The sequence below is a fragment of the Apteryx mantelli genome, chromosome 14, assembly GCF_036417845.1.
Source record: "Apteryx mantelli isolate bAptMan1 chromosome 14, bAptMan1.hap1, whole genome shotgun sequence".
In the NCBI taxonomy this organism is placed as follows: Eukaryota; Metazoa; Chordata; class Aves; order Apterygiformes; family Apterygidae; genus Apteryx; species Apteryx mantelli.
Genome location: NC_089991.1, coordinates 17,692,455 through 17,716,397, shown reverse-complemented (window position 1 = coordinate 17,716,397; position 23,943 = coordinate 17,692,455). Strand labels below are relative to the sequence as shown.

Sequence of the window (23,943 nt, the reverse complement as noted above, 5' to 3'; positions counted from 1 at the left end):
AAATAGCAAGAAAAGGGAAAAAAAAACATAGCCAGACAAGGAAAAAGACCAAAAGTCAGAATAGGAAGAGGGACAGACACTGGAAGGTGAGCTAGGAAAATGAGAATTAGGCTGACAGACTGGGCACTAAATAAACCAGGAAAGCTGAAAAAAAGACCACTGCCAGAGTGGAGGGAGAAGAGCTCTGCCCCCCCGGGCACACGCCGGGCTCCCACAAAGCACGCGGACCGAGGGGCCAGAACAGCCCTGCAGCTTCCCGCGCGCGGCCCTGCAGCACAGGGCAAAGGAAATCGCACCGACCGCCTGATGTCTGACTGCTAGCTAGCTTTTGTGTCTCAATTTTACAACTTTAATAATGATCTTTGTGTTTTATCTTCCTTTGGCCAAAATTGCTAACAGTGAGCAGAACACTACACCTTCACCTGGTTAGCAGGAGCTGTGGCTGCTACCCAGCAACACGGAGATGTTAATTTGAGGATTATTCTTATAATTCCTCATCACAATAAAATAAAATAAGCGATGTACATCTACTGATGGAAAACAGACTCTGCAGTTTCTGTCAGCAGTGCTGTATTTGTTACAAGCTTGAATCTTTATTGGGAGTTTCCTGGGCTTCTTTGCTGGCTACTGAATTGATCTCACTTCCACACCGATGCCAACGCAGTGGCGGATTAACTTGGAAACTATGGCCAAAGCTTGAAATGCTGCTGGATCATTTATCCTGATTGAAGGAAAGGAGATTTCCACACTTCGTTATGCACTGCCATCGGTGTCACTGTTTTAAATGTTGTTCTTTTCATCAGTCTTTGTCAATTTTCCTACATTCACAGGATTTTTTAATTAAATAAATATTCCTGCATGGTGAATGTTAGAACTAGGAGAAAACTTCTGAAAAGCCAGTTTATAAATAAAATTCTTGCCACAGTAAATTCATTCTTCTCAAAGAGCTACATTTCCAGAATAAATTCTCTCTCTAATATCATTACCTGAATAGAGCAGACCTGTACTTTAAAGGGTCTTGGCACTGAGTGATGATGGGCATCACTGGTTTAACATTTAATTACTGAACAGAGTTTTCTGGAGATTTGAGTGCTAATACCACTCACTCGCTGCTGTTGGCTGCGTGGAGGAATATTGTGATTGTTAGGATCTGTCAAGGAGAAGTGATACATAAACTTTGCTGTGCGCTACTCAAATGTGCAGCTGGTGGGAATAAAAAAAATGAATAGCTATTTATGCAGTAAATCCCAAACAGAAAATGGCTGACTGTTAAACATAAATCAAAAATAAAAAGAAAGTCTTAATGAGAAGAGGAGCATGCATTTCTATACATTGTACAGTGCAGAACATTATTTATTGATATTTCTCTTACATCTGTATGTTTTAGCAACTAAGAGTAATATGTGAATCAGAAATGTTACTTTGACTAAACAAATTCTCATTTTAATTAATAAAGGTACTTTCCTTGCTCAAAAAAGAGAAAAACAAGCCGGGCTTTTCATCTAAATTTAATACCCTTTCAATGTAAACCATGCAGAGGGCAAAAGAAGGGGAAGACCAAAGAATACTTGGACAAATAATTCTTGATTTTCTACAAACAGTAGGGACACGCAGTTCATCAGAAAATGGATGACAAGAACATCTCTCTACTTGCTCACAAGGACTGATGATTTCAGTAACCCAGTGGCAAAGGTTTCAAGGGAACAATGGGTGTAGATGACTGACTCATATATCTAATCTGAATTTTTTTTCTCAGTGTGTCCTTTTGTTCAAAATCACCAAGCAAATTGAAATATAGTGAGTTTAGAGAAAAAAAAAGCAAAAAACAATTTATCAAGAACAAAATATACATCTGAGCCTTTTTATCTCTTTTGTCTAAAAATGCTACCAATATAGAATACAAGAAGATTGTGGCAGTGCTGCCAGCATTTCTGCAGGCACTGCATCTCCCGGTGCCGACGCTCCCCACCAAAGCAATCCTTTTGCAACAACAGCTTCGTAGCACTGCAACAGATAATATTCACTTCCAAAGACAATCTCAAAAGGCAAGAATGTGCACGTCTGACTTCTAGATATGCTGAACAGTATTAAGACAAAATGTTTGTTGTGGTTGTAATAACAGGTCCGATTCCTATGCTACATACAATCTGTTTTTAAAAATCTACACTTTTCAATATTTATATGCTTATTTGTGTATGAGTAATTGTATACATGTTTGAGAGAGAAGGAAAAAAAGAAAGAAATCTCTCTTTCATATACAAGCCCAAATGGAGATTAATTGCCAAATATCTAAAACTTGATTTTGGATGTTGAATACATATTAAAACTTGTCTGTCAGAACTCTGTTCTCCACTCACATCTGTTTCAGTCTGGTTAATGAAATGACTTTTTATGTAATAAATAACAGGGGAATTAAGCCATGGAGTTAACAGTATGCATTAAATAATGAATCAATGCAAGTCCTACAAAACACATAGCTTAAAGTTGTTCACAAAAGAAAAAGAATGGATACATTAGAGTTCTGCTTCATTTTTAAAGATGAAATTGAAGTTCTTCAGGAAAGGTGATCCCTCTCATTTTGTACCTGTAAGCAGGAGGCCCCGACTCTGACATTGCTGCAGTAAGCAAAAACTGCATTTTTTATTTTTTATTTTTTAACTAAGGTTCAAAACAACCAGAAGAAAGAAGAATAAGAGGAAGGGGAAAAAAGCAAGGTAGAAAGGAGAAAGATAGATGGAATAAAGTACCGAGTCCTTTATCGCACAAAGGTCTAGCAACAGGCATGATATTCTGAAACGTGGCCTAACGAGCTCAGCACGGAGGACACAGCTTAGGCTGGCGCACGCAAGACAAGCAAGACAGAGCACCCGCCAGCAGGGTAAGATACGCTCCGAAAGAGGCGTTAACAGCCGACCCAAAGCTCCGGGAGTCACATGCTCGGCTTTTTATGACTATCGAATGTCTGTGAGGCTGCAGCTCTCCAGGCGGTTCTGACGAAGCCCCAACCGCTGCCCCCGGCGAGCAGGCTAGTCCCAGCCCTGCCGCCCACCGCAGCCTCCCGCCCTTCTGCCGGCCAGGGAGACCGCAGCGCGCTTCGAGTCAGACCTGCCGGGTCATCCCACCGAAAACAAATCCTCCCTTCTGGACCGGCCCAGCTTTCCGACAGACCACTCTGGAGATCCCGCTAAGCTGGAGGGCTTCCCGAGCCGGCCCGACGCGCGGCAGAGGGGCAGCGGGGGAGGCCAGAGGCTGCGGAAACCGCGCCGCTGCTTTCAGAAGCGGGAGAGTCTCAGGCCGGCGGGAACCAATGACGAAAACTGGCCCTGCGGTGCCCTGAGGTGAACAGGGACGTTAAGCCCTGCCTGTTCAGTTATGGTCGCTAATAACGGCAATTAGCTCTGTTTGAGCCGGGACCAGGCTTGACTCGCGGTGCCAAGCGAAGACAGTATTTTGCCCAGAAGTCTCAGCACTTGCGAATAACCGCGGAAGAGGTTCTCGCTAGGCCTCCCGACCGAGCCGCTCGGGAACGGAGGCCTTCCAGAAGCGCCGGGGTCGGAGGCTCGCCAGCCCCCAGCTAAGCTATCGCTAACGGTTCTCAGCGGGAACGCGCCCCCACGCCGCGGCAGCGCGGCGCCTGGTCAGGCGGAGGCACGCGAGGGCAGCACTGCCACCAGCAGTGCAGACCTTTGCATCGGGCTTCTCCTTCTACCTGCTAAGGGGCATAGAGCCCCAGGGTCATGCTGGCAAAACAAACCAGGGAAATAGCCCGGTAAACCAAGGAATAACGGTTTTCTAGCCCCGCACGTTATAGCTCGTGTTCTTCGTCATTTAAATAATACAAGCATGCTCTTCTGTAGCTCAGGTGTAATGTTTTTTGCGGTCTTTTATTACAAATTTAAAACTAAGGTGGAGAAAAAAACAAAATACCGAATGGACTGTAAATCAACTCTGTGTGACTGCAAATACGAGCGTGATTCCTAATACTATCTGAATCTTCCTGCGGTGCAAATCTGCTGTGAGGTTGCCATCAGTTCTGAGTGTGGTATCACACATGCCCGCATCCTGTTACGATCCTGATTCCCCGAGCTTGGTAGCTCTGCAGTTCCGTTTCCTAATTAGAAGTGTTCTAAGGAGACCACGCAACCTACAAAAAACATATAGCAAAGGCCATCAGGATATGTCTGCAGATGCCTCAAATTACTGAAGAACTTACAAACATGAGTGAAAAAAACAATGAAAACAACCACAAAAATCATATAAAAGGATTTTCATGTCCACGATTTAATAGAACTTAAAAAAACTGAAAATTTGGTTAGGCAGAATAAATGAATCTGAGTTAACCGTTGGAAGGAAAGAGCAGGTTGCTGCTCTTCCTGCTCCTGCTTTCAAACGGCTGACTTGGACGATGCACAATGCAAACACACTTTGGATAACATTTTTCCCTAGTTTTATTCTTTTCATCACCTTTGCAGAAGCAAGCTCTGTCTTAAGCTTACACTTAAATTACAATTCATTTTGAGGGAGAAAACCAGAAACTTTGTTGCGAGTTCCCATTAGGGTAATCAGAAGCAGTAAGGTCTGCTTAAATTAAGTCTAGCCAGCAGTGTTAAAACCTTTGCAACTGAAAGACATTGGATAGACCTAAAAATCACAGGAGCTAAAATGAAAAAGAAACATGTCTTTTCATAACTAACACTTCCAAAGCTTAACATCAGACACTTTTTTCCTAAAAGATGATTCTAGGAGAAAATGGGTTTCACTAGCCAATCTAAAATTTTATTTAAGTGTATGGCCTAATTTCCCTTCAAAAGAAATCTAGTACGAACCTGCAATGACAGCAAATAGAGGTGATAAAATGTAGCCTAAGTGGCTAACAGAAATTCAGCGATACAAGTGCTTCTTAAAACTGCATTCACTAACAATACTTACATTAATGTAAGTATTGTCCTCCATACATTTCCATTTGTGTCTAGCTAAGAATATGTTCCACTAGTTCCACCACCAAAAAGAAACAAACGCTAGTTTTAAACTGCAAATTGTTTTCACACACACACACACAAAAAACAAACAAAAAACCCAGAAAATATCTCATATTTCTTACTATAAATTTGACCGTATAGAAATCAGCACTGCTTCATATGGCCTGGATCCTATCTTCTGCTATATGGATGCAGAACTATTTCCAGGATAGAAGCGGTGCAACATCATTTGTTTTTCTTGACTTCAGAAAGAAATTTTAATCATGCTGGGTGAACTTCCATGCTCCGTATGAAAGCACACGGTTATTCTGTAAAGACAATGGAATAATTTGTGTACTATATAATTTTTCAAAATGTGGTTATGATTTGTAATGAACGTTGTTTTGTTTGAAGTGCTTCATAATAGGGTTTTTGTGTATCTTGGCTTTTTGTGGAAATTACTTAAAACATAGAGCGTCAAATTTGAGCAGTACAGCATGACTGACTTTGTTAGAGAGAGAAAAAAAAACCCCAAACCTGAATCTTACCTACTGCTGTCTCCCAGGAAATTATGACAGATTCTGTGAGAAACCTGGGACCTGTGCACGTTAGAAATTCTCTCCTGCAGGGTTAGCAGGTGTGGGCTATGTCACATAAATTTATTGCAGTCTGTGCTAATAATGAAAATTATAGAAAACCTAGATGAAAGTGCTCTGCATCCAGCTAATTTGAAGCTACCTTACGAGACAATAACAAGCTTCTAACAGTTTTTCCCTTTTTTTAAATACACTAATTATGCTTAATGTTCCCTGTCGCATTAGCTTTCATGGTAATTATATTTCAAAACTTTTGCAATTAGGGTACAGTTAATATTGTGGAATATTGCAATTATTTTTCATTGTGACACCTCTATTGAAAACTGGTGCCATAATGATCACATTGTTCAACTAAATCAGAACTGTAGAAATATGGCAAATGAACCAATTATACATTATTATTTCTAATTACAGATAATGCCCTTTTCCTTGCTTTTGTCCAAAAGAATTTCTCGGATACCCAGATTCTTCCCAATTTTTAAAAATCTACCTTATTTCCCCACCGTCATTCTTCTTTCCATACTCATAGTAACATATAGGCATAATATGTATACTCCACATTATATCTCCACAAGGTGTGCAAGCATGGGTACGTGTTTATATGGATGTCAATATATACATAGATAATTTACAGCTGATATACCTGTTCAGTCAATGCTAGCTATAAATGAAAATGTCACTAAATTGTACTGGGTGTGAGGACCTTACCCACTGATTAAGCCTATCCAAAATCCTTAGTGGCAACATCAAATGCATTACAAATGGACTCCAAGCTTTTCTAATTCAGCTCCACATTGCTCTAAACTACATTTCCTTATTTTCGGTCAGCCATCCTCTTTAAGAAACTCAAGGTCTTTGGCTTTCTCTCCTTAAACTTCAAGCTCTCCTCTCCATTGTTAAACCTAAATATCACCCCCCCCCCCAATTTATCACCCTGATTCTATTTTTGCAGATGCTGAATATCCTCAAACACTTGATAAATGACAACAGCAGAAATTTCCAGGAACAAATATATATAATTTCTAAATTTTGATGTTCACTCCTGGGTTTTGAAGACCATATTTGTAATTAAGTCCCTCTATAATCTGATAAAACAGAACAATACTACAGAAAAGTACACTCTGAGAAACATTGCAGAAAGGAACTGCTAACACAAAAAACTAAGCTGGTAATAGTAGACAATCCCAGGATTTTTAATTCTTTAGCAATTCTGAGAGTAGTTGTTATTTACCAGCATTTGCAATCTGCATGTAAAATTTTCATCAAAGCTTGCTTAATTAACTTTTCATCCAAATTACAATAAATCAGTGATAAATAAATCAACAATCAAATCTCTGACTTCAAACAGAGGAGACCTTAACCAAAAGCACTAGCTTGCCAAACCCCACCATCTGTACTTTTCCCAGCTACTAGCCTAATGAATTTCAAGGTTATATTACCAAGTGGAAGATACAATTTCTAGCCAAGATCAGAAAAAGAAAATAAAATATGTATTAGACTTTGCACATTTCTAGCATGAAAAAATCTGGAAACAAGTTTACAAGACCCCTCAATAAAGAACAACGCAAGATAAAAGCAGAACTCCTCCAAAGATTATTTCAGGCAGAAAGACAAAAATTTCAAATCTCAGCTTATTCAATATTGTGGAGTAAGGTTTTCAAGACTGGAGCTTCTTTTTAGTAACCTAAACAGCAAGCAGAATTTCAAAATGCAATAGAAATCTATCACCTGCAGTCCTCTGAAAGGCTAAAAAAGTATCTTGATGTCTAAATGACAACTGGAAGTCTTAAGAAATCTGGCACAGAATATGATTTTTAACAATGCCTCAAAATCTTCCCATTATATAACCAATGAATCAACCATCCTCCACCTTTCCATCACTTCTTGACTTGTATTAGTTGATTTTTTAAGTTTCTGCAACTTGATTTTTCTGGACTTGTCCATGCAAAAATTGTTTCCATTAACTTAGAAATACAGTCTCCACCCACTGATGGGCATTGACAAAATACAGGACAAGTAAAAAACTCTGAGAAGTATAGTTTGTTTCTCCCATTCCTCTTATTCTTCCCACGCCTCTTAAGTATATATCGGGGTGGAGAGAGGGCCCATGGGGTATGTGCATAAATATACATATATTTAATATGGAAAACACATATAAATTATCTATGTCTCCAGGCTGGATATGTGTAGTAATTGAATACATCTAGCAACACAATATGTATTGATTTATATATATATATATAAATATTATTGATAGTAAAACAGTATAATAGCCATGAAACAATTTAACAATGGGGTTATTAATAAAATGATTAGTGGTTTAAAACAGAGATTGAATTATTTTACTCAGAAAAAAATATTAAGTGCTCACAATAAATAGGTTTTTCCCCTAAACTAATGACCGCGTGTAAGATCAGTGCTGCAAAGTCCATCATACTTGAGAATAAACTCATCTCTAAAGATTCCTCAAATGTGCTCTTAACTGGCAAATTCATCAGTGAGTGTGTTTCAAACAAAACAACCATTCTGCAAGACACTTTAAATTTTTTGATTTCCCATGGAAAAATACTGTCTGATTCTTTCTGAATTTTCTACCACATTATAGATAAAAAAAATCTTAATTTAATTACTGCTGTAATAAATAAGGGCTGTAAGATTTTGAAGGTGTATATGTGAAGACAAGTACTTACGTGTATCTATCTAACAACTAGCTCATCCCCTGCATGTCTATCATGTCTGTTGGATCAATTTTCTGGAGCGGTGAAGCACGTAAGCATACATGTTAATTACAACACTCTTTGTAATGATCATTTTTTCTACCGGACAGTAAGATTTGTTTTACTGACAGCTGTCAGAATATTCCATTCAGAAGTCCTAGTAGATATCAAACGCACAGATGGTCCTGTGACGCCCTGCGTGAGGTAGTATTTGAGCAGGGCAAGGACCATCCATAACGTGTGGGTAAATTTCCCTTGTGCACTCCATTACTCCAGTGGATGAAACTTGGAGTTTTAAAGTTCTATTAGGAATACACTGATATTTTAATTTGCTTCATTACACAATCTTTTTATCAGGTATGTGTTGTGTTTACAAGGTAATATGTAATTTTATTTGCTGAAATCTTTACTATGCAGTATTAATTCTGTGCAAATTCCTGATGAATAGATTAGCCCAATAATGCTCATGTGAGACATAACAAATCTCTATAGTAACAAAAGCAGAGCTATATTTCACCTTGAGCCATTTAAGTACTCCCAAAGTGAGTATCACTTGCTTTTTTGGAGCTCTTCCACTACTCAAAAAAGCAACCTAACTTTATCATCATAAAAAGCAACGGCATCTTATTTCATCTATTTGTCTCATCTTAGTGAAGATTAATATTTTTTAGTGATTTAGTTTTAATCAATATCAAATCTCAGATGTCTCATGGAAAGGATCTAACAGAAAGAAGTAGAAGTGCAGGAACCTGAAGTTTGATCCTAAAGTTAGAAACTTTAGGTCTTGTTGAAAGCTCTCAGAGCTCCAGCTTCCTTCCTGGTTCTATTGGCTCTAAAAAACCAGGGAGAACCAACACCAAACTAAGCTCTCCAGAAAGTCAACTTGGGCCTGCAGACATTTTAGAGGAAGTCATCAGACTAAAGTACATGCTGGGAGGGTGACATACGGGGAATCTGAACAGAATCTGCCTATCATATAAGGAAAATACTGTCCTATAAACGATCCCATTCTATCCTATAAAGGAAACACTGAACTCAAAGGTTGCTGACCCAGCCTTTCCCACCAGTACTAATTAGCTCAAAGAATTTAAAATGTTAAAAATTAAGAAGTTTCTATCATCTCAACTAATCATGACAGCCCAGTTTAACTTTCAAGTTACTGGGAAGAGCTACGCTGTTGGGATTCTGGGTCTCATCAATGAGCAATCTCCGTATCTCCCCAAAACAAAGCTGCCATCATAAAAAACTATAAAACAGTGCCAGTTGCTTTTTGACAGCAGGATATTGATGGAAAACGTTCCTAAAAAAGCAAGAAAATGAAACTAGATGCTCGAATGCATTCACTTTCCTGGCATGATCTCAGAGGAATTCAAGAATGAAGAGTGTGTGGAATCCTTCCAGCTCTGACAATGACGAGAAAAAAAAAAAAAAAAAAGAAAAGAAAAAAAAAGAGAAAAGGGAAAAGATACTGAGAAGAACTGGTGTACAATTGGAAATACAGGTGAAGGAATAAGTTTTGTGCATGTCTATATAGTTCTGGATTACTATTTCTAATGGTTTATATAACTTTTCTCTATAAACAGTTTGAAGGAAATGGCTAGGCTATCTATGCAGATGGATTGGCATTAGTTGCTGATAGCATGCTTTTTAAAATTTGGTTTCTAGCCACAGTCTCTTGAGTCTTTTCCTTAGGTCAGTTTTAGAAGTACAGTTCCTCACAAGCCTTTTTTCTTACCAGAACAACCAATTCTCGGTCTGTTCATACACATCTCTACAATCTCACCCTACCCTCAAGTCAGTTTCAAATCAGAAACTCGGAGGGCTGGAAATCCCTCCTCTTCTTCAAGGGCTAGCGAAGAGTCTGCTGCCATTTTTCATCAGGAGGTCTGGTTTTCTCTTTGCCCTTTTCTCCAGCTCCATGTAGCTCTTACAAATCTGACTGACTGGCCTTACCAGGTGCCTGGAATTTAGAATAAATAGCTGTTCTTTAATTGGTTCTGGTTCACCACAAGGAGAAAAACTATTCATTAGTATCTAGTTAAATTTTGCTGTACTTTCAGCTGAAAAAGCTGGAGGAGGAAGGGATTTTGAAAATACAGAAACAGGTAATTAAAACAAAAACTATTCATTTTTGAAATGTTGAAGAATTTCACTTGGAAGTTTTTAAGCAAATATATTCACCTTTCATTTAGAGGTGAGTTTTTTACCCACATTGAAAGAACATTAAATAAAAAGGTTGAAATTTAAAATGGAACAAAACATTTTGCTTTTGATTGAGTGAAGCAATTCATATTGCTCTTCCTAACACAAATGTGCAAACTGAAAATTTCAAAATTTCTTCTTTCAATCCACCTAAGCCTTACCAATTCTCTAACAGTTTTTTTTTGATGTTACTCATTCTAAGATGTACCTTTTCACTGAAAAAAACTTATTCAGAACTAGGGAGGAGTTAAACTCACAAGTGTATATTCACTGAAGGAAACGCATAGAGTGATACTACAAGAAATACGAGCAGTCCATCTCAGAAAATACATCGCTGAATTAGGAAAGGTGCCTAGAAGGGCAAGAGAATAATCCTAAGTACAGGATAGTTTCTGTAAGAGAGAAGGCTCTGATTAGGGCACTTCAACTTTAAAAACAAATTACTGTGGACAGAAAAGATGGAGAACTTTGCTAAGGAAAAATTGTTTTATTATTTTCCATATTGTAAGACCTAAATAGTGTGCAAAAAATCTATCAGGAAAAAGGTTTAAAACAAAAGAGAGGAAGCACTTTTTCACACACTGCATCGTTAAATGGTGGAACTCATCACTACAGGGTCTTGTGGAGGCCAGAACTTCCAACGAGTCCGAAGGGGTATTAGCAGATGGTGTTACGGTGTTCACTACACAACAGTGTTCATTCGGACTCTAGACGGGCAGTGTACGTGCTAAGAGAAGAACAAGCCGGCGCGTGCCACGAAGATCAACTGTTGACAGTGGCCGGACACAAGGTACAGAGGGCGATGGACCTCTATTCTGGCTACCTATGACCGAGCTCCTGTGCAAATGCTGTACAGCAATAAACCAGGAACGCCAGCCTATGAGCCCTAAGCTAAAGACACTTCACTGGCAGCTCAAGGGGGACTCCAGAGCTATGGCTATATCACGTGATTGCTTGGGGAGATGCACTGAAACGCAATGCTGCTGGTAATCAAGTTTTCAGCTACAGTGAAAACCAAGGTGCCAGGGGTTGATACAATTTGTATCGCAGAGTCACTCAAAATTTATACGCAATCCCAAACCATCCCAGTCCCAATCCTCATTCCCATCACTCAATGGAATAATGGAAAGCCATCATTTACTACGCAAGATCTGCTCCCGAAACTCTCCCCTCTGGGCACTGCGAACTACGTTTTCAGAAACCTGGAATTCACAAACCTATGAAGATTTTACAGCTTTTCATGTTTACCAGTCCCTATAGCTGACACATTTATGTCAAGTGAAGCAATTATCCACTTGTTTGTGGGGACAGATACTAATAAACGTGCTCAAACACTAACAGTATTTTGTTAGATCATTTCGCACTTCATTATAGTGTGTATTGATGGAGGAGTTAGCCTGGTATTTGGTGCACAAAATTCCCACTGATTCCAGTAGAAAAAATAATTGTAACATTCAAAACAACTAATATGACCTAATTAATGATAGATTTAATTAATTCAGTGTGAAACATCATCAAAGCCCATATTTCTGATTTCTCCCCAAAACATGTGAATTAGCAGTTGGGGCTCCTTGTTTTATTTAACTTAGGTTCCATGAAGGTTTATACAGTTTTGTGAAAAGAGAAGGAAAGCAATGGGTTACTTTTCTGCCTCCATTCCTTGTCTTTTTGGTAACTTACAATGCCTTTTTATAAGAGGCAAGTTACATTTTACTTAATTTGCACATATGCAAGCGGCATACAGAAAAGGATTAAGCAGCCAAGGTGAAAGACACCATAGGAAGAGCACAGCGAAAATGGAAACTCATTTTCTGACTGCCAGTTCAGGGTCTTCAACAGAAACTCACTGTTGCCCTCCAGACTTTCATCCCTGAAAATTTAATATAAAACAGAAGCACATAGCCTAGCCTAGTTAACAGTGAACAACACAGAAACCTCAGTTCTTCAGTGGAAGGGTTATATTATCACCAAGGAAAATCTGCTCAGCACCATTCAGGCAGCACTTACGTTACCTAGCATAGAACTATCACCAAATACAACCTACAACTTTTTGCACTGAATTTTCCTTCTATTTATAACAAAGGTCTGAGGCGTGGTGGTCCACAGTAAGCAGGTCCCTTTCAGCAGATTTGTGAGTAAGATACAGCAGCAGAGTAGGTTTCCCCAGGTTTTGTGATTTTGTATTTATTTGTAGACCCCACACTTCTATATCCACACTTTGCTTTTTATCATTTGTAACAGGAGAGTGTTGTATTTCAAGTCGCTAGACCTGACCTAAGTAAAAGGAGAGTAAGTTTCCGTTACTGCAAATCACACTGTTACAGCCCTATGATATCCAACGCTAATGCGTTAAACAAAGAAACTACAGCGAAGGACCGACAGGTGAGGCAACGCCTTGGGGGAGCAGGGCAGGGACGGAAACAGAGCCGAGTGGCAAGCAGCGCCCTGCAGAGATGGAAAACGTCACTGTAATGAAACAACCGAGGGATCTGGGAGCAGGGGTCCCACTGCTACGGACGGGAAGAAACACAGAATCCAAAGAACAGAGCAAGGAGAGAGAGATGCAATTCCAGCCGAGTGCGAATGCCAAAGAATGAGCTATGTAAACACTCGGGGAGCTGGCAAAATGCAAAAGGATTCACCCCACACTATGATTTCAAGCTATCTGAAAAAGAAGGCATTTACCCAGGCCAGTAATTCTTAACTTTAACAAACATTCAAGTCCTCAGCTTTTCTGTGTAAGAATCCACAGGAAAATGAATGACTTGCCTATTTGTAAAAAAAGCCAACATTATTTTACTGATTAGCTCACATAAGAAAAATAGCTCCTCTTATTTAGTTTTAATGTGTAATTACTACAAACAACATAAATAGGGATTGATCACTTCAAGACTTTTACACTCAGATTCCTTCTGCTCCTGAATCTTTGAAGCGGCACAGGTCAGGTATACACGGGCAACGTCAGGACAGACACGATGCAGGTTAAGAGCATCCCCACAGACAGAACAAGGCTGGAACTCCACACTCAGCTCTGAATGCATCCGACAATATCCAAGTCTCCGAACATTTACTGAGTATCCCAAAACACAGTACATGGTGTGCACCTCCATCACATTCCCTCTCACAGGAGGCACTTATAAATCTACATCAGAATGGAGGAACCACAAACTCATTTTACATCACCGCTGTAACAGCGGCTTCACGCAGAGTTAATATGTTGCTGTTAAAGTGGAGATTGTAAGAAAGTCAAAATCTTGATCTTCAAAGGTATGCCAGCAAGACCCAGCAGAAGAGGCAGTGATGCAAGCAAAGGAGTCCTACTTCCACTACGGCTTAATCCATTTGGTGAACTGGATTAGGAAATAATAGGACAGCATATTTTGCTTGTGTAAGCTGTATTTTCAGTAGAAGATTTTATCAATAAAGCTATACCTGCAAACCCTTTTAGTTTAAACATACCTAGAGGCAAACAGCGCTGCTAGAGGTAAACAGAAGGGAAAAGCATTCAGAGTAAAATGACAAAGAGTTCAGATTTCTTCCTGTTTAAGGTGGAGAGAAGTAACAGACACACTCAGGAGAACTTATAGGCAAAAAGTCAAGCCTGAATGGAAAAAAAATTAATATTAAGAATAATGAATAACCACTGAGCAGTTTCTCCAGGGATGTGATGAGCTCTCCATCATGTGTTGCCTTTAAAATTAGATTGAACATCTTCTTGAGAGAAAAAAAATCCCAATTTCTACCGGTTGAATCATGCTCTATTATATAAACTCATAGTTTCTAGATGTTGACAACTGATCAATATATTATATATGATGACACGTATTTACAGATTTGCATTATATGATGCTAATATTTATAAGCACATTAGAAACAAGTGTTGTAAAACAGCAAATCTATTCAAGCAATTCTATAAACAGGATTAGTAATTCAATGCTAGATAAATTATATACAAATGTAGTTTTAATATAACCTCTTCACAATATAGCATTTAAATAAAATGGAAGTATATGGCTTTGACTTATCAAAATCAGGAAATCCATAAGACAGGATATTAATTGACTCAGATGAAGGGTCTCCTTGCCTGTATTTGTTTGTAGCAGCAGTCATATGGGCTTTGTAGGGAGAAAGAATGAATTGATTCAGCTTCTTTTGTTTTTAAAACAAAAAAACAAAAACAAAACAAAACAAAAAAACCCCAGAACTTTCCGTGTACAAATACTGCAAAGAACTCTGAAAAAAATCATATCCTAAATTTGGGGTCCTCAGTTCTGTGATCTGTGAAGTGCATGTTGCATACATGTGCTTGATTCCCCACTTTGAATCAGACACTAAGTTGTGTTGGTGACGGTCAGAGATGTGAAATGCTTTCTTAATGCTGCCTTTCCATATAATCAGCTGCAGTATCCACTACAGAAGTTGTTAGGACTATGTCACTGATAATGAGAAAGGCAATGGAGTTCAGAAGACAAAAAGTCTGTATCAAAAGACAGACAGAATTATCAGAAAGCCTAAGAAATTCTTTCCAAAAAATACCACTTACAGCAGAGAGGATTACCAAGAAAGATATTTTAGTCTTTTCTCCACACAAAGGAAAAAGTACCCCATCTGAACACAAACAGCAGCGTATGAAAAAAATTGAGTTATTCTTCCTGTAATTGTAATATCCCCAAGGCCTTTCAGTTTTGAAGCAAAGCACCAAGGCTAAACATCCATTTGCCTGGCACAGTGGCATGAAGCAGCAATATCTAGTGTTTAATCTAAGTTTCAAATGTGTGACATTAATTGGGGGTCTCAAACTAGCTACTAGGGGACAAAATGAGCATTGGTAATGAGAAAAGCCAAGGACAGACTGGCAATACTAACTAAATTGTTTCCCAGCCATTAGGATAGGTATCAGAAGACAGTAAAGTAATATGTAAAGTAAACAGTAAAGTAATATGGAACTGAACCTTGGTAAGCCAGTATTGCAGCTGCCTCACTGTGCTGCTTCTATTGCACATTTACATTAGCACATTTACAAGCATTAAACTAAAAAATGATGTAAAAATAGCTAAGAAAATCTGGATAATCTGTGTAGGTCTCAAAACCGTAGCTCTCAAAACCACGATGGTCTTAAGGAAAATTCAGAAACAACAGTATCAGAATCTGTTCTCTATTTTATAGTTTTTTGTAATGCATTATCATTTTTTGTTACCATAACACTTTCTGTTTGAGATTTGTTTGCCTGTTATGATTATGAATTCATAAATTAATAAACACAATGTTTTTGCAATATCTGATATCTAGAATCAAGTCTTCTGGCTGAAATTCAGACATCTGCTGGCATCGTCAACATATGCTACACAGATTAGCAGCAGCAATAATATCAGTAATAGTGGCAGCAACATGGAGCTAATACTTAAGAAAAAGTACACCTTTCAGTTTCAGTGCAAAAACATAGTTCATACTGCTCCTCCATTTCTAAACCCGGCCCATCAAAGCTCTAAAATTAAACCTTCCTAGTGCTCAAGAAATGCAGCAGGGGAATTAGAATGTGAGACTCCATTAAAGACATGCAGGATTTAAGTATTAAAACCAAATTGCAAAAAAAATCTTTTTAAAAATGAAAAATATATTTAAAATAATCTATTAAAAATCCATTTAAAGACCTTATTTAAAGATCTTGCTGCTAAACACATCAACTCACTTCAAAACATTATGTATAGAAAGACACTGCTATTTAGAACCTAAAAGATAGGAGCCAGCCTTCAAAGCATAACCACTGAAAAAAACAAGTTTTAGTTTCTATTCAATCTTATCTACTATAAAAGAGAAATATATATTGGACTTGGCTGCCTGCTTGCCATCTGAAGAGAAGTCTTTGAGAAACTTTGGGGGTTTTTTGCACATTACCTATATTAAGCATTAAGGATAGAGTTCTTCAAATTAGTTTTTCTTTCTTTTCCTTCTAGGGGAGCACACAACAGCCATGGATGCCAAGCTGGAGAAAAAGCCTATCGCACTGAAACGCTCAATAATAATAAACAAGAACAAACATATACAATTCCCTTTAATTTGGAAACAAATTAAAATGATCAATCTGCAACTCCTTTTTGCATAACAATGTAAATACCTGCAAAGATAGTACAAGACAAGGAAAGTTTGATGGCACCGTACTTTGAGGATTGAGCAAGAATGCCCCTGGACTTGTCACCGAGTCGTCACAAGAAAGTTGTTTTGAATATGAGTGGAATTATATCTCACTGTTTTAATAGTCATTAAATCATTGCATTTCCCTTTGCTGAATTTTATGAGGTTCCTGTCAACATTTTTGATGCTGTCAGTACTGAGCTTAGTTTATTGCAGAAGAACAGTTCCTCTAGCTATCAGCAGCCACTGGTACCATGCTGGGATAGTTAAGCATGCCGAGGTTTCTTATCTACAGTTTAAACCCACGTCCTTCTGGCAAAAAGATGAAGGTGCTACCTACTGAGCTATCCAAACCCTTTCTTTTAGTCTCTTAAGTAAGCCAAAGAAAAAAAGCGAGTTAAGGATTCTAGATTTTTCTGCTGCGACTTATTTTGCTCTCATGGAAGTTGGCAGGTACAGAAACCGCTTTCTGCGTGCAGCAGGGGGGGATACTGCAGCACGGAGAGGAGATGCAGCTGTGCCTCAGGCGCTGCCTGTACCTGCTCACTGCTCACACTGCTCTCCGCCCCGTCGGGGAACTTCCCGCGCGCGTCCAGGCCTTTCCCACGCTGCGCTGCGCTGCGCTGCGCTCGGGGAGCTTCGCCCAGGCAGGGCCTCAGCAGCAGCCCTCACGTCCCGGCGCGCTCGATGACCTCGCGACGCCTGCCTGCGCCTGCCAGTCGCGCTGCTGAAACGAGGCGGCCTCACGAGCAACAGGCCACCACGTTGTCCCCACCTGCCTGGGCCCCTCTCCACTGCCCGGGCCGGCGTCTCTGCCGGCGGGTCTCTGCGACGGCGCGACGGCCTGGCCATGCCTGCCCGCCGCCAGCCAGTCCGGCTGCCGCGGCAGAAGTGTCCTCTTCCCAGCCGGGGCGTCCTTCCTTCCCCCACCTCTCCCCTGCCCCCAGCTCCCTGCACGACTGGGACGGTCTTCTCATACTCCAGGTGACATCACTAGGCCTTTCCCTGTTTTTCTGTAGGATTCATTTATTTCCTAAAGATGACTTCTTTAACAGGGGTTTAAATTACACACTAGAAACTGAACTATCTGCTTATTTGATGCTGGGCTGTAGAGGGTTATAAAACACGGACTTCCAAACACTCCCAGCTGAGACTCAAGTAAGATCCCCCAGCTCTGATATATTAATGAAAGTTCTGGCTTCCTTCAGAAAAAAGGTTTTTACCTACTGGATTAAACTACAAAGTAACAGTTGGTGTGAATCAAGTTACACGTTAATAATTATGAAATCCTACAGATGGGTTATATCTGTTGAACGTAGGAGATCCTTCTATATAGATATTTATATTGAATATAAATAATATTGTAATTTTACCTAGTAAATTAATACAAACGGGGGTCATACAAACGTGTTCATTACTTTTTATCCCAAGTTTAACTCACAGACAACACTAAACAACAGCAATCTATTCCATTCAAGCCAACCTGCTTCTCCATTCCCCTCTCCTCGTTGCCAATAACTGCTTGTGAAAAATCAAATCAAGACCTATCTTCTAAGCAGGGTCCAGGATACTCTTTGGGTAAATAGTTACAACGAGCCAAAAGTTTTATCTTATTGTCTCTGAGCCAAAAAGACATGAACAAACAAAGACATGAAGACAAAAACACTGAAAAATCAGGCATGATCCTCCTTCAATTAAACTTCAGTACTTCCTTGAGAATCAAGACATCATCTCATGCATATTCCAAGTTTAGTGATGCACCTAGGCCGTTCTATTCCCAAATTCAAAATACCCCCAAATTCATTCAGCATCTATTTTCTCCTTGTTAGATTGGTTGAAGATGATGAATGTATCCAGTTATGGATCCATCATATCAAAAATTATTGTGCAAGCAGGTATATCCAAAGTGTTCTACTGAAGCTGAAAAAAACCTGTTTTTCTGTTGGGATTCCAAAGTTTGTTTAAGTAACAGTAAATCCTATACAAGAAAACAAAGAGAAAGCTGTTGGCAACAAAAACCCTTATCTTTAAGGGTTTATCTATGTTTCTATATAAAACAGCCTGTTCTAATATATTGTGGTTGAAACCATTAAAATGATATACCAACAAGATGACTTGCCATGAATTATCAGAAAGAAAATATATACAACATATACAAGAAGAAGAAACAAACCTATTCTTACTTTTACCTATAAGAAACCATCCTAGAAAATGGTGTGACAGGAATTGACCTTCTTTCAAAGGGGGGGGGGGGGAAATCTCTCCATTAAGTTTTCATGTGTAAAAGGTCTCATTTCCTTCTATATTATTTGTGTTTTTTTCAAAACACTATCAGCAGGTGCACCAGATTTCAAAAACCTCTTGTCCTTCATCACAAATAATTGTGCTGCATATTATATTAAGAAATACAAGCAGAGAAATGTAAGTGATGGGAGTTCAATTAAAAACAGCATAATCTCTGTTGCATGTAAAATGATTCTGCAACTGAAATCAGGTTCTAATGAGACAAAAAAAGGAATACATTTTCACATATTTTTAATTATATAGAATTTCCTCAAACATGATTTTTAATAACATATTCCATGAGGTTAACATCATATTTAAAGAAAGTGCATTTTCTGATTTCATTTTAAGTCTGATTTTGAGCAATTATTGTGTCATTGTTCTGCAGTAGAAAGGTTGAATTCATTTACTGTGTGGTTATGCTAGTTATGATTGATGTCGCTTCTCCAAATGATAAACCAATCACCCCAATGATGTAATGTCATTTTAAGAGTGCTATAATCACATTTCTCTCAAACTGGAAGCTCTGATGAGTTCTAACAAAGATTTATTGTAGATTAAAGGCCTTCATAATATCAACAATAGATTGCTCATTTGATGGCAGATTTGATTAGGTAATTTTTTTAGGCAAATGGGTTTTCCAGATATATCAAGAATGGCTATTGTGAAGGGCACAGGGCAGTACATATGGATGACTACCACCTCATATCCAAAAAGACTCATCTTAAACTTGTTGAGGAGTTATCCTGTAATTGTAGGGGTTCAAGCGTACAATCAGCCAAACAAGAGGACACTTATTGAATAATGCTATTGGTACAAGACTTCTGCAAATATTTCACCTTCAATATGTATTTTGAAGACTGCAATAGAAATGTTTGAAAGAAAAACCAAGACAGTGTCAGAGAAATAATTACTAATAATCAGTATCTGGCATATTATCATTATCCATCAATAATATCCAGGATCTAAGCCTTAAGCATATTCAAAACTTTTTTAACCCAAACCCCAATTCAAACAAAATATTTAAATCTACCCACTGTATCCCAAATGTCTGGATCAATGTTCCTAGACACTAGTTTCCATTGACACTAAATATAAATGAAAAAAATTAAAGCATGGTCTACTTTTCTCTATCATGTAGCTGGTAAAAGCTACTCTGAAAATCTTGCAAGTAGAAGGATGAACCACAAAAAAAGGTTACCGTTTCCCATTTAAGGTATATGTCACTATCTCTGGTATTTTCTTGTAAACTCTCTAAAAGAAATATTGCAAAATCTGCAGAAAAAAAGTAAGATAGCTAGAAAACATTTATTTAGTTTCCGAGGAAGTATTAAGTCCTGAAAAGCTCATGCTATAAAATATTCTCAATGTGCTGATCAAGCCATCCTACATGTGTATGTGGTCAAAAATAGACAGAAGACAGACAGCTGTTTCCTATATCCTGGAAATTAGAAGCAAGTCATTATATACTCTGTGAGGGTTTATTAAAGAAGGAAATGGAATATTCTTGGGAAAACATATGATAAATTATAGATTGAACAAACCAACTACTAATATTCAATTAAAAACATATCTGAGCATGCTGAAAAGGTACCTTGCATTAGTACACAGTCTGTAACAAATGTAAAACCCAAAGCTTTTAAGGATATAAAGCAAACAATGACTATCACTTAAAATGAGATATAAAGAACTCTTCCATCAAATTTGTAGATGTTCTGTTACTGACACTTTCTTCATTTGATTTCAAAAGAAAGCCATACTGGTTCACACTCAGACTCCAGCAGAGGCCATACACCCCAAGTACCCAGTACTGAAGCACCCTCCAAGTCTCTGACTATTTTTGGTTCCCGTTTCCTGACTTCGATTTGTTTCTACTTAGCAACTCTCACTGTATCTCTCTTCCAATTACTCGTCCCATTTCCTCTTGAACCCTTGTAAACTGTTTGATTCATTACATCCTTCAGCTGAACAGTGTTCTCTGTTTTGTTCTTTATTCCTTTTCTAAACTGTTGACATTTGCCTGCTGCTGAGCACTGAGTTGAAACTTGCATATCCCCAAGAACTCACTTCTCTTTGGTAATGACCCATCATTAACCTGTCAACTGGAACTGTTTTTTCCATGAGTATCACTACATTTCTCTGCTCTGAATTACTTCTGACATTTTATTGTCCTGTTACTTCATCTCATAAGGTCTTTCTGCGATGCTTCACAGTCTGATCTTGTTTTTAACACCCTACCCTTAGCTAACTTTTTTACCCCACTGCTCACCATCTTCTCCAGGCGTCATCATGGCCCATGAAACTTCACTGAGGAGCTCCTTTCACTGTGAGAGCCAACCATTTACTCTTAGCATTTGCTTCCTGTCTTTCAGGCAACTGTTTTTTATGCAAGAACCTTCCCTCTTACCCTATGGTAGTTTAGTTTCCTTAAAAGCATTTAGTGACAGATTTTGCTGAGAGCCTTTTGAAAATCCAAAGACAATTCATTGACCAGATCACCCTTATTCACAAATGGCTGGCCCGTGCAAAGAACTCTTAAAGGTTTCTGTGGCAGGACTACCCTTCGTAGTAGCTATACTGACTCATCAAAGACGGAACATGTTATGGAGGTAGCCACCTTTTTTTTCCCCTGCTACTATGGTTTCTACCAAGTTGCCCATCACAGATGAAGGGATTTTGAGGGCTGCAGGTCCCCAGATCATCCAGAACAGCTATTAAAAAAAACAAACAAAACTGGTATCATATTTTCTGCCCTCAAAACTCAAGTACCAAGGAAACATGCTTAGTCTCTGAATAATTAGTACCTTGTGTGTGTCTGTTGAAGATGTGTCATAATCTGACTAAATTTTAACATATCTCATGTAGCAAATGGATCATAAGGTTAAAGGATAATTCAGGTTGGAAGGAACCTCAGGAAGTCCCTAATCCAACCTCTCACCAAGCAGGGCTAGTTCTGAGATCAGACCAGGTTGCTCAGGACTTTATCCAGTCTGGTCTTGAAAACCTCCAAGGACGGAGGCTGCACATCTTCTCTGGGCAGCCTGTTCTACTCCAACGCTTGACTGTCCTCATGAGGGAAAAGTTTTTCCTTATATCAGGTCTGAACCTCTTATCTTTCAGCTCATGCCCATTACCTCTCGTCCTCCCACCATGCACCCCTGGCCATCATTTAAATGTGCTATATGCATCCGCGAAGGCCAAAAGTCCCACGCACATTGGTATCCTCCAATACCATTCAGATCTGTACTGTTACAGGAGAGAGAGACCTTAAGCAGATCAGTAACTGCATATTCTGTTTTCCTATCATACAATTGTTGCAGAGCATGCCCTACAATCCTAACTGTATATATCATATTAGCAAATCAGCTTGTTTATCTTGGGAAGTTTTCAAGGACAAAATTTTATTAAATGAGGATTCTGAACCACAACTGTATGTTGAGAATAGTGCTGTTAAAATGAATTGTGAGAGCCAAGTACAGCTTTATAAAGAACTTTTGCCCTTTCATGAAATATAAACTTGTAGTTTCCAATTAAATAGTCAGGAACTGCACAACAGATGTTTATGTTCAAAAATATAAGCAAAAAATAGACGCAAAACAAAGGAAACTACTATATCTTATTTTCTATTTTTTTTGCTTATCTTTTTGATCATAAACAACTGTTAATGTTCAAAATAGTTTGTGCCTCGATTCCTCAATTTTTGGCTGTCAAAATGGAAAGGCGGCATTTGTTTTCAGAAAAAGAACCAAGTACTACAGTTTATATGGCTGATAAGCAGAGCTGCAAATGTTTATAAAACTGTGGTCTGAAAGACAAGGATTAATTTGCTGAAAATATCAACATCTTAGTTAAATGTGACATTGGGAGTATAGAATCAGACAGATTCTGAAACAAGAACAGACACAGAATGACAGAAGCAACACACATTTTCAGATACAGAACCTCATTGCCTACCTTAGATATTTGATTAGCTTGTGCAAAACAAAACAGTGCCACTGTGTATACACATCTCCTCTACTAGATGCTTCCATGAGCAGGAAACCAACTTTGAAAATTAAATCCCTCTGATGACAAGTATTCAGTTCTAATTTTTACACTGCTTATAACAGTCCTAAAATTAAAACAGATCTCTATAGTAAAATGAACCAAAAAAACACATGACACGTGGTGTTTTCAAAAAAGCTTCAGTGAAATAAAAGTGCAAAATTTTTCTGTTTGCCTCACTTCCATACATGGTCTTGATTTTGTGGTGATGAAAAAACACATTTGCAAGAAATGTAAAAAATGGCATAAACATGTCACAAACAAACATCTGTATGTTTGCAATTTTCTTACCACTGCTGGAAGCCTGCTGTGGCCCTGAACATGCTCTTAGCAGATATGAATTAGGAGAGAACTCCTCATCAGGATTGGTGTCCATGATTTGATGGGACGTATTGCTGTCTAGCAATGGCATCTGGCAGCTAACTGGTGGAGGATTATGAGAACTGGGCAGCTGAGCAGATGGAAGAAGGCTAGACGAGGATGTAGGTGGAATGGGACGACCTGGGAAAGAGGACACAGGGATCAAAGATCAGCAATGAATGTAATGAAAAAAACCCCGAACAGCCACGTAATTACACTGTAACTGTCCATCGTTACAAATGATTACTGCTGTGCACAGTCAAAAAACCCTCTCCGCTGGCACTTTGTATCACATTCAAGGCATTGCGAGCAGCTGTGTTGTGAAGTCATTCCAGAAATGTCTCCACAGCATCAGCTTCAAACAGGCTCACTGGTGAATGCGAATAACTGACCACCACTGGATAAGAAGTGGTCAGTTCTCTTTGTGCGCTGACAAATACACAACAGCCAAATGCCGAAAGGCCCCAAGCCTAATTCACAGATGCTGCAAAATCCAAGCACATCAGCCCCACAGTTTCATCCAAAAATTTTTCACAGTTCTTTGTACAGTCTTTAGTATTAGTTCTATAAAATTAATGTAATATAGAATTACAGCACGTCTGTAACCATCTCTTAAAATAATGTTCTCCTCCTGGTATGTTTTACAGGGAA

At 38.7% G+C, this 23,943-nt stretch overlaps 1 protein-coding gene across 1 annotated transcript in view; it reads right to left on the bottom strand.

Moving 5' to 3' along the window:
* TENM2 (teneurin transmembrane protein 2) overlaps positions 1-23,943 on the bottom strand; it is a 544,540-nt gene that overhangs the window by 214,513 nt on the left and 306,084 nt on the right. The window contains exon 4 of the mRNA XM_067304576.1: positions 23,224-23,433. Coding sequence (XP_067160677.1) covers positions 23,224-23,433 — 210 coding nt within the window. The remainder of the gene's footprint in view (positions 1-23,223; positions 23,434-23,943) is intronic.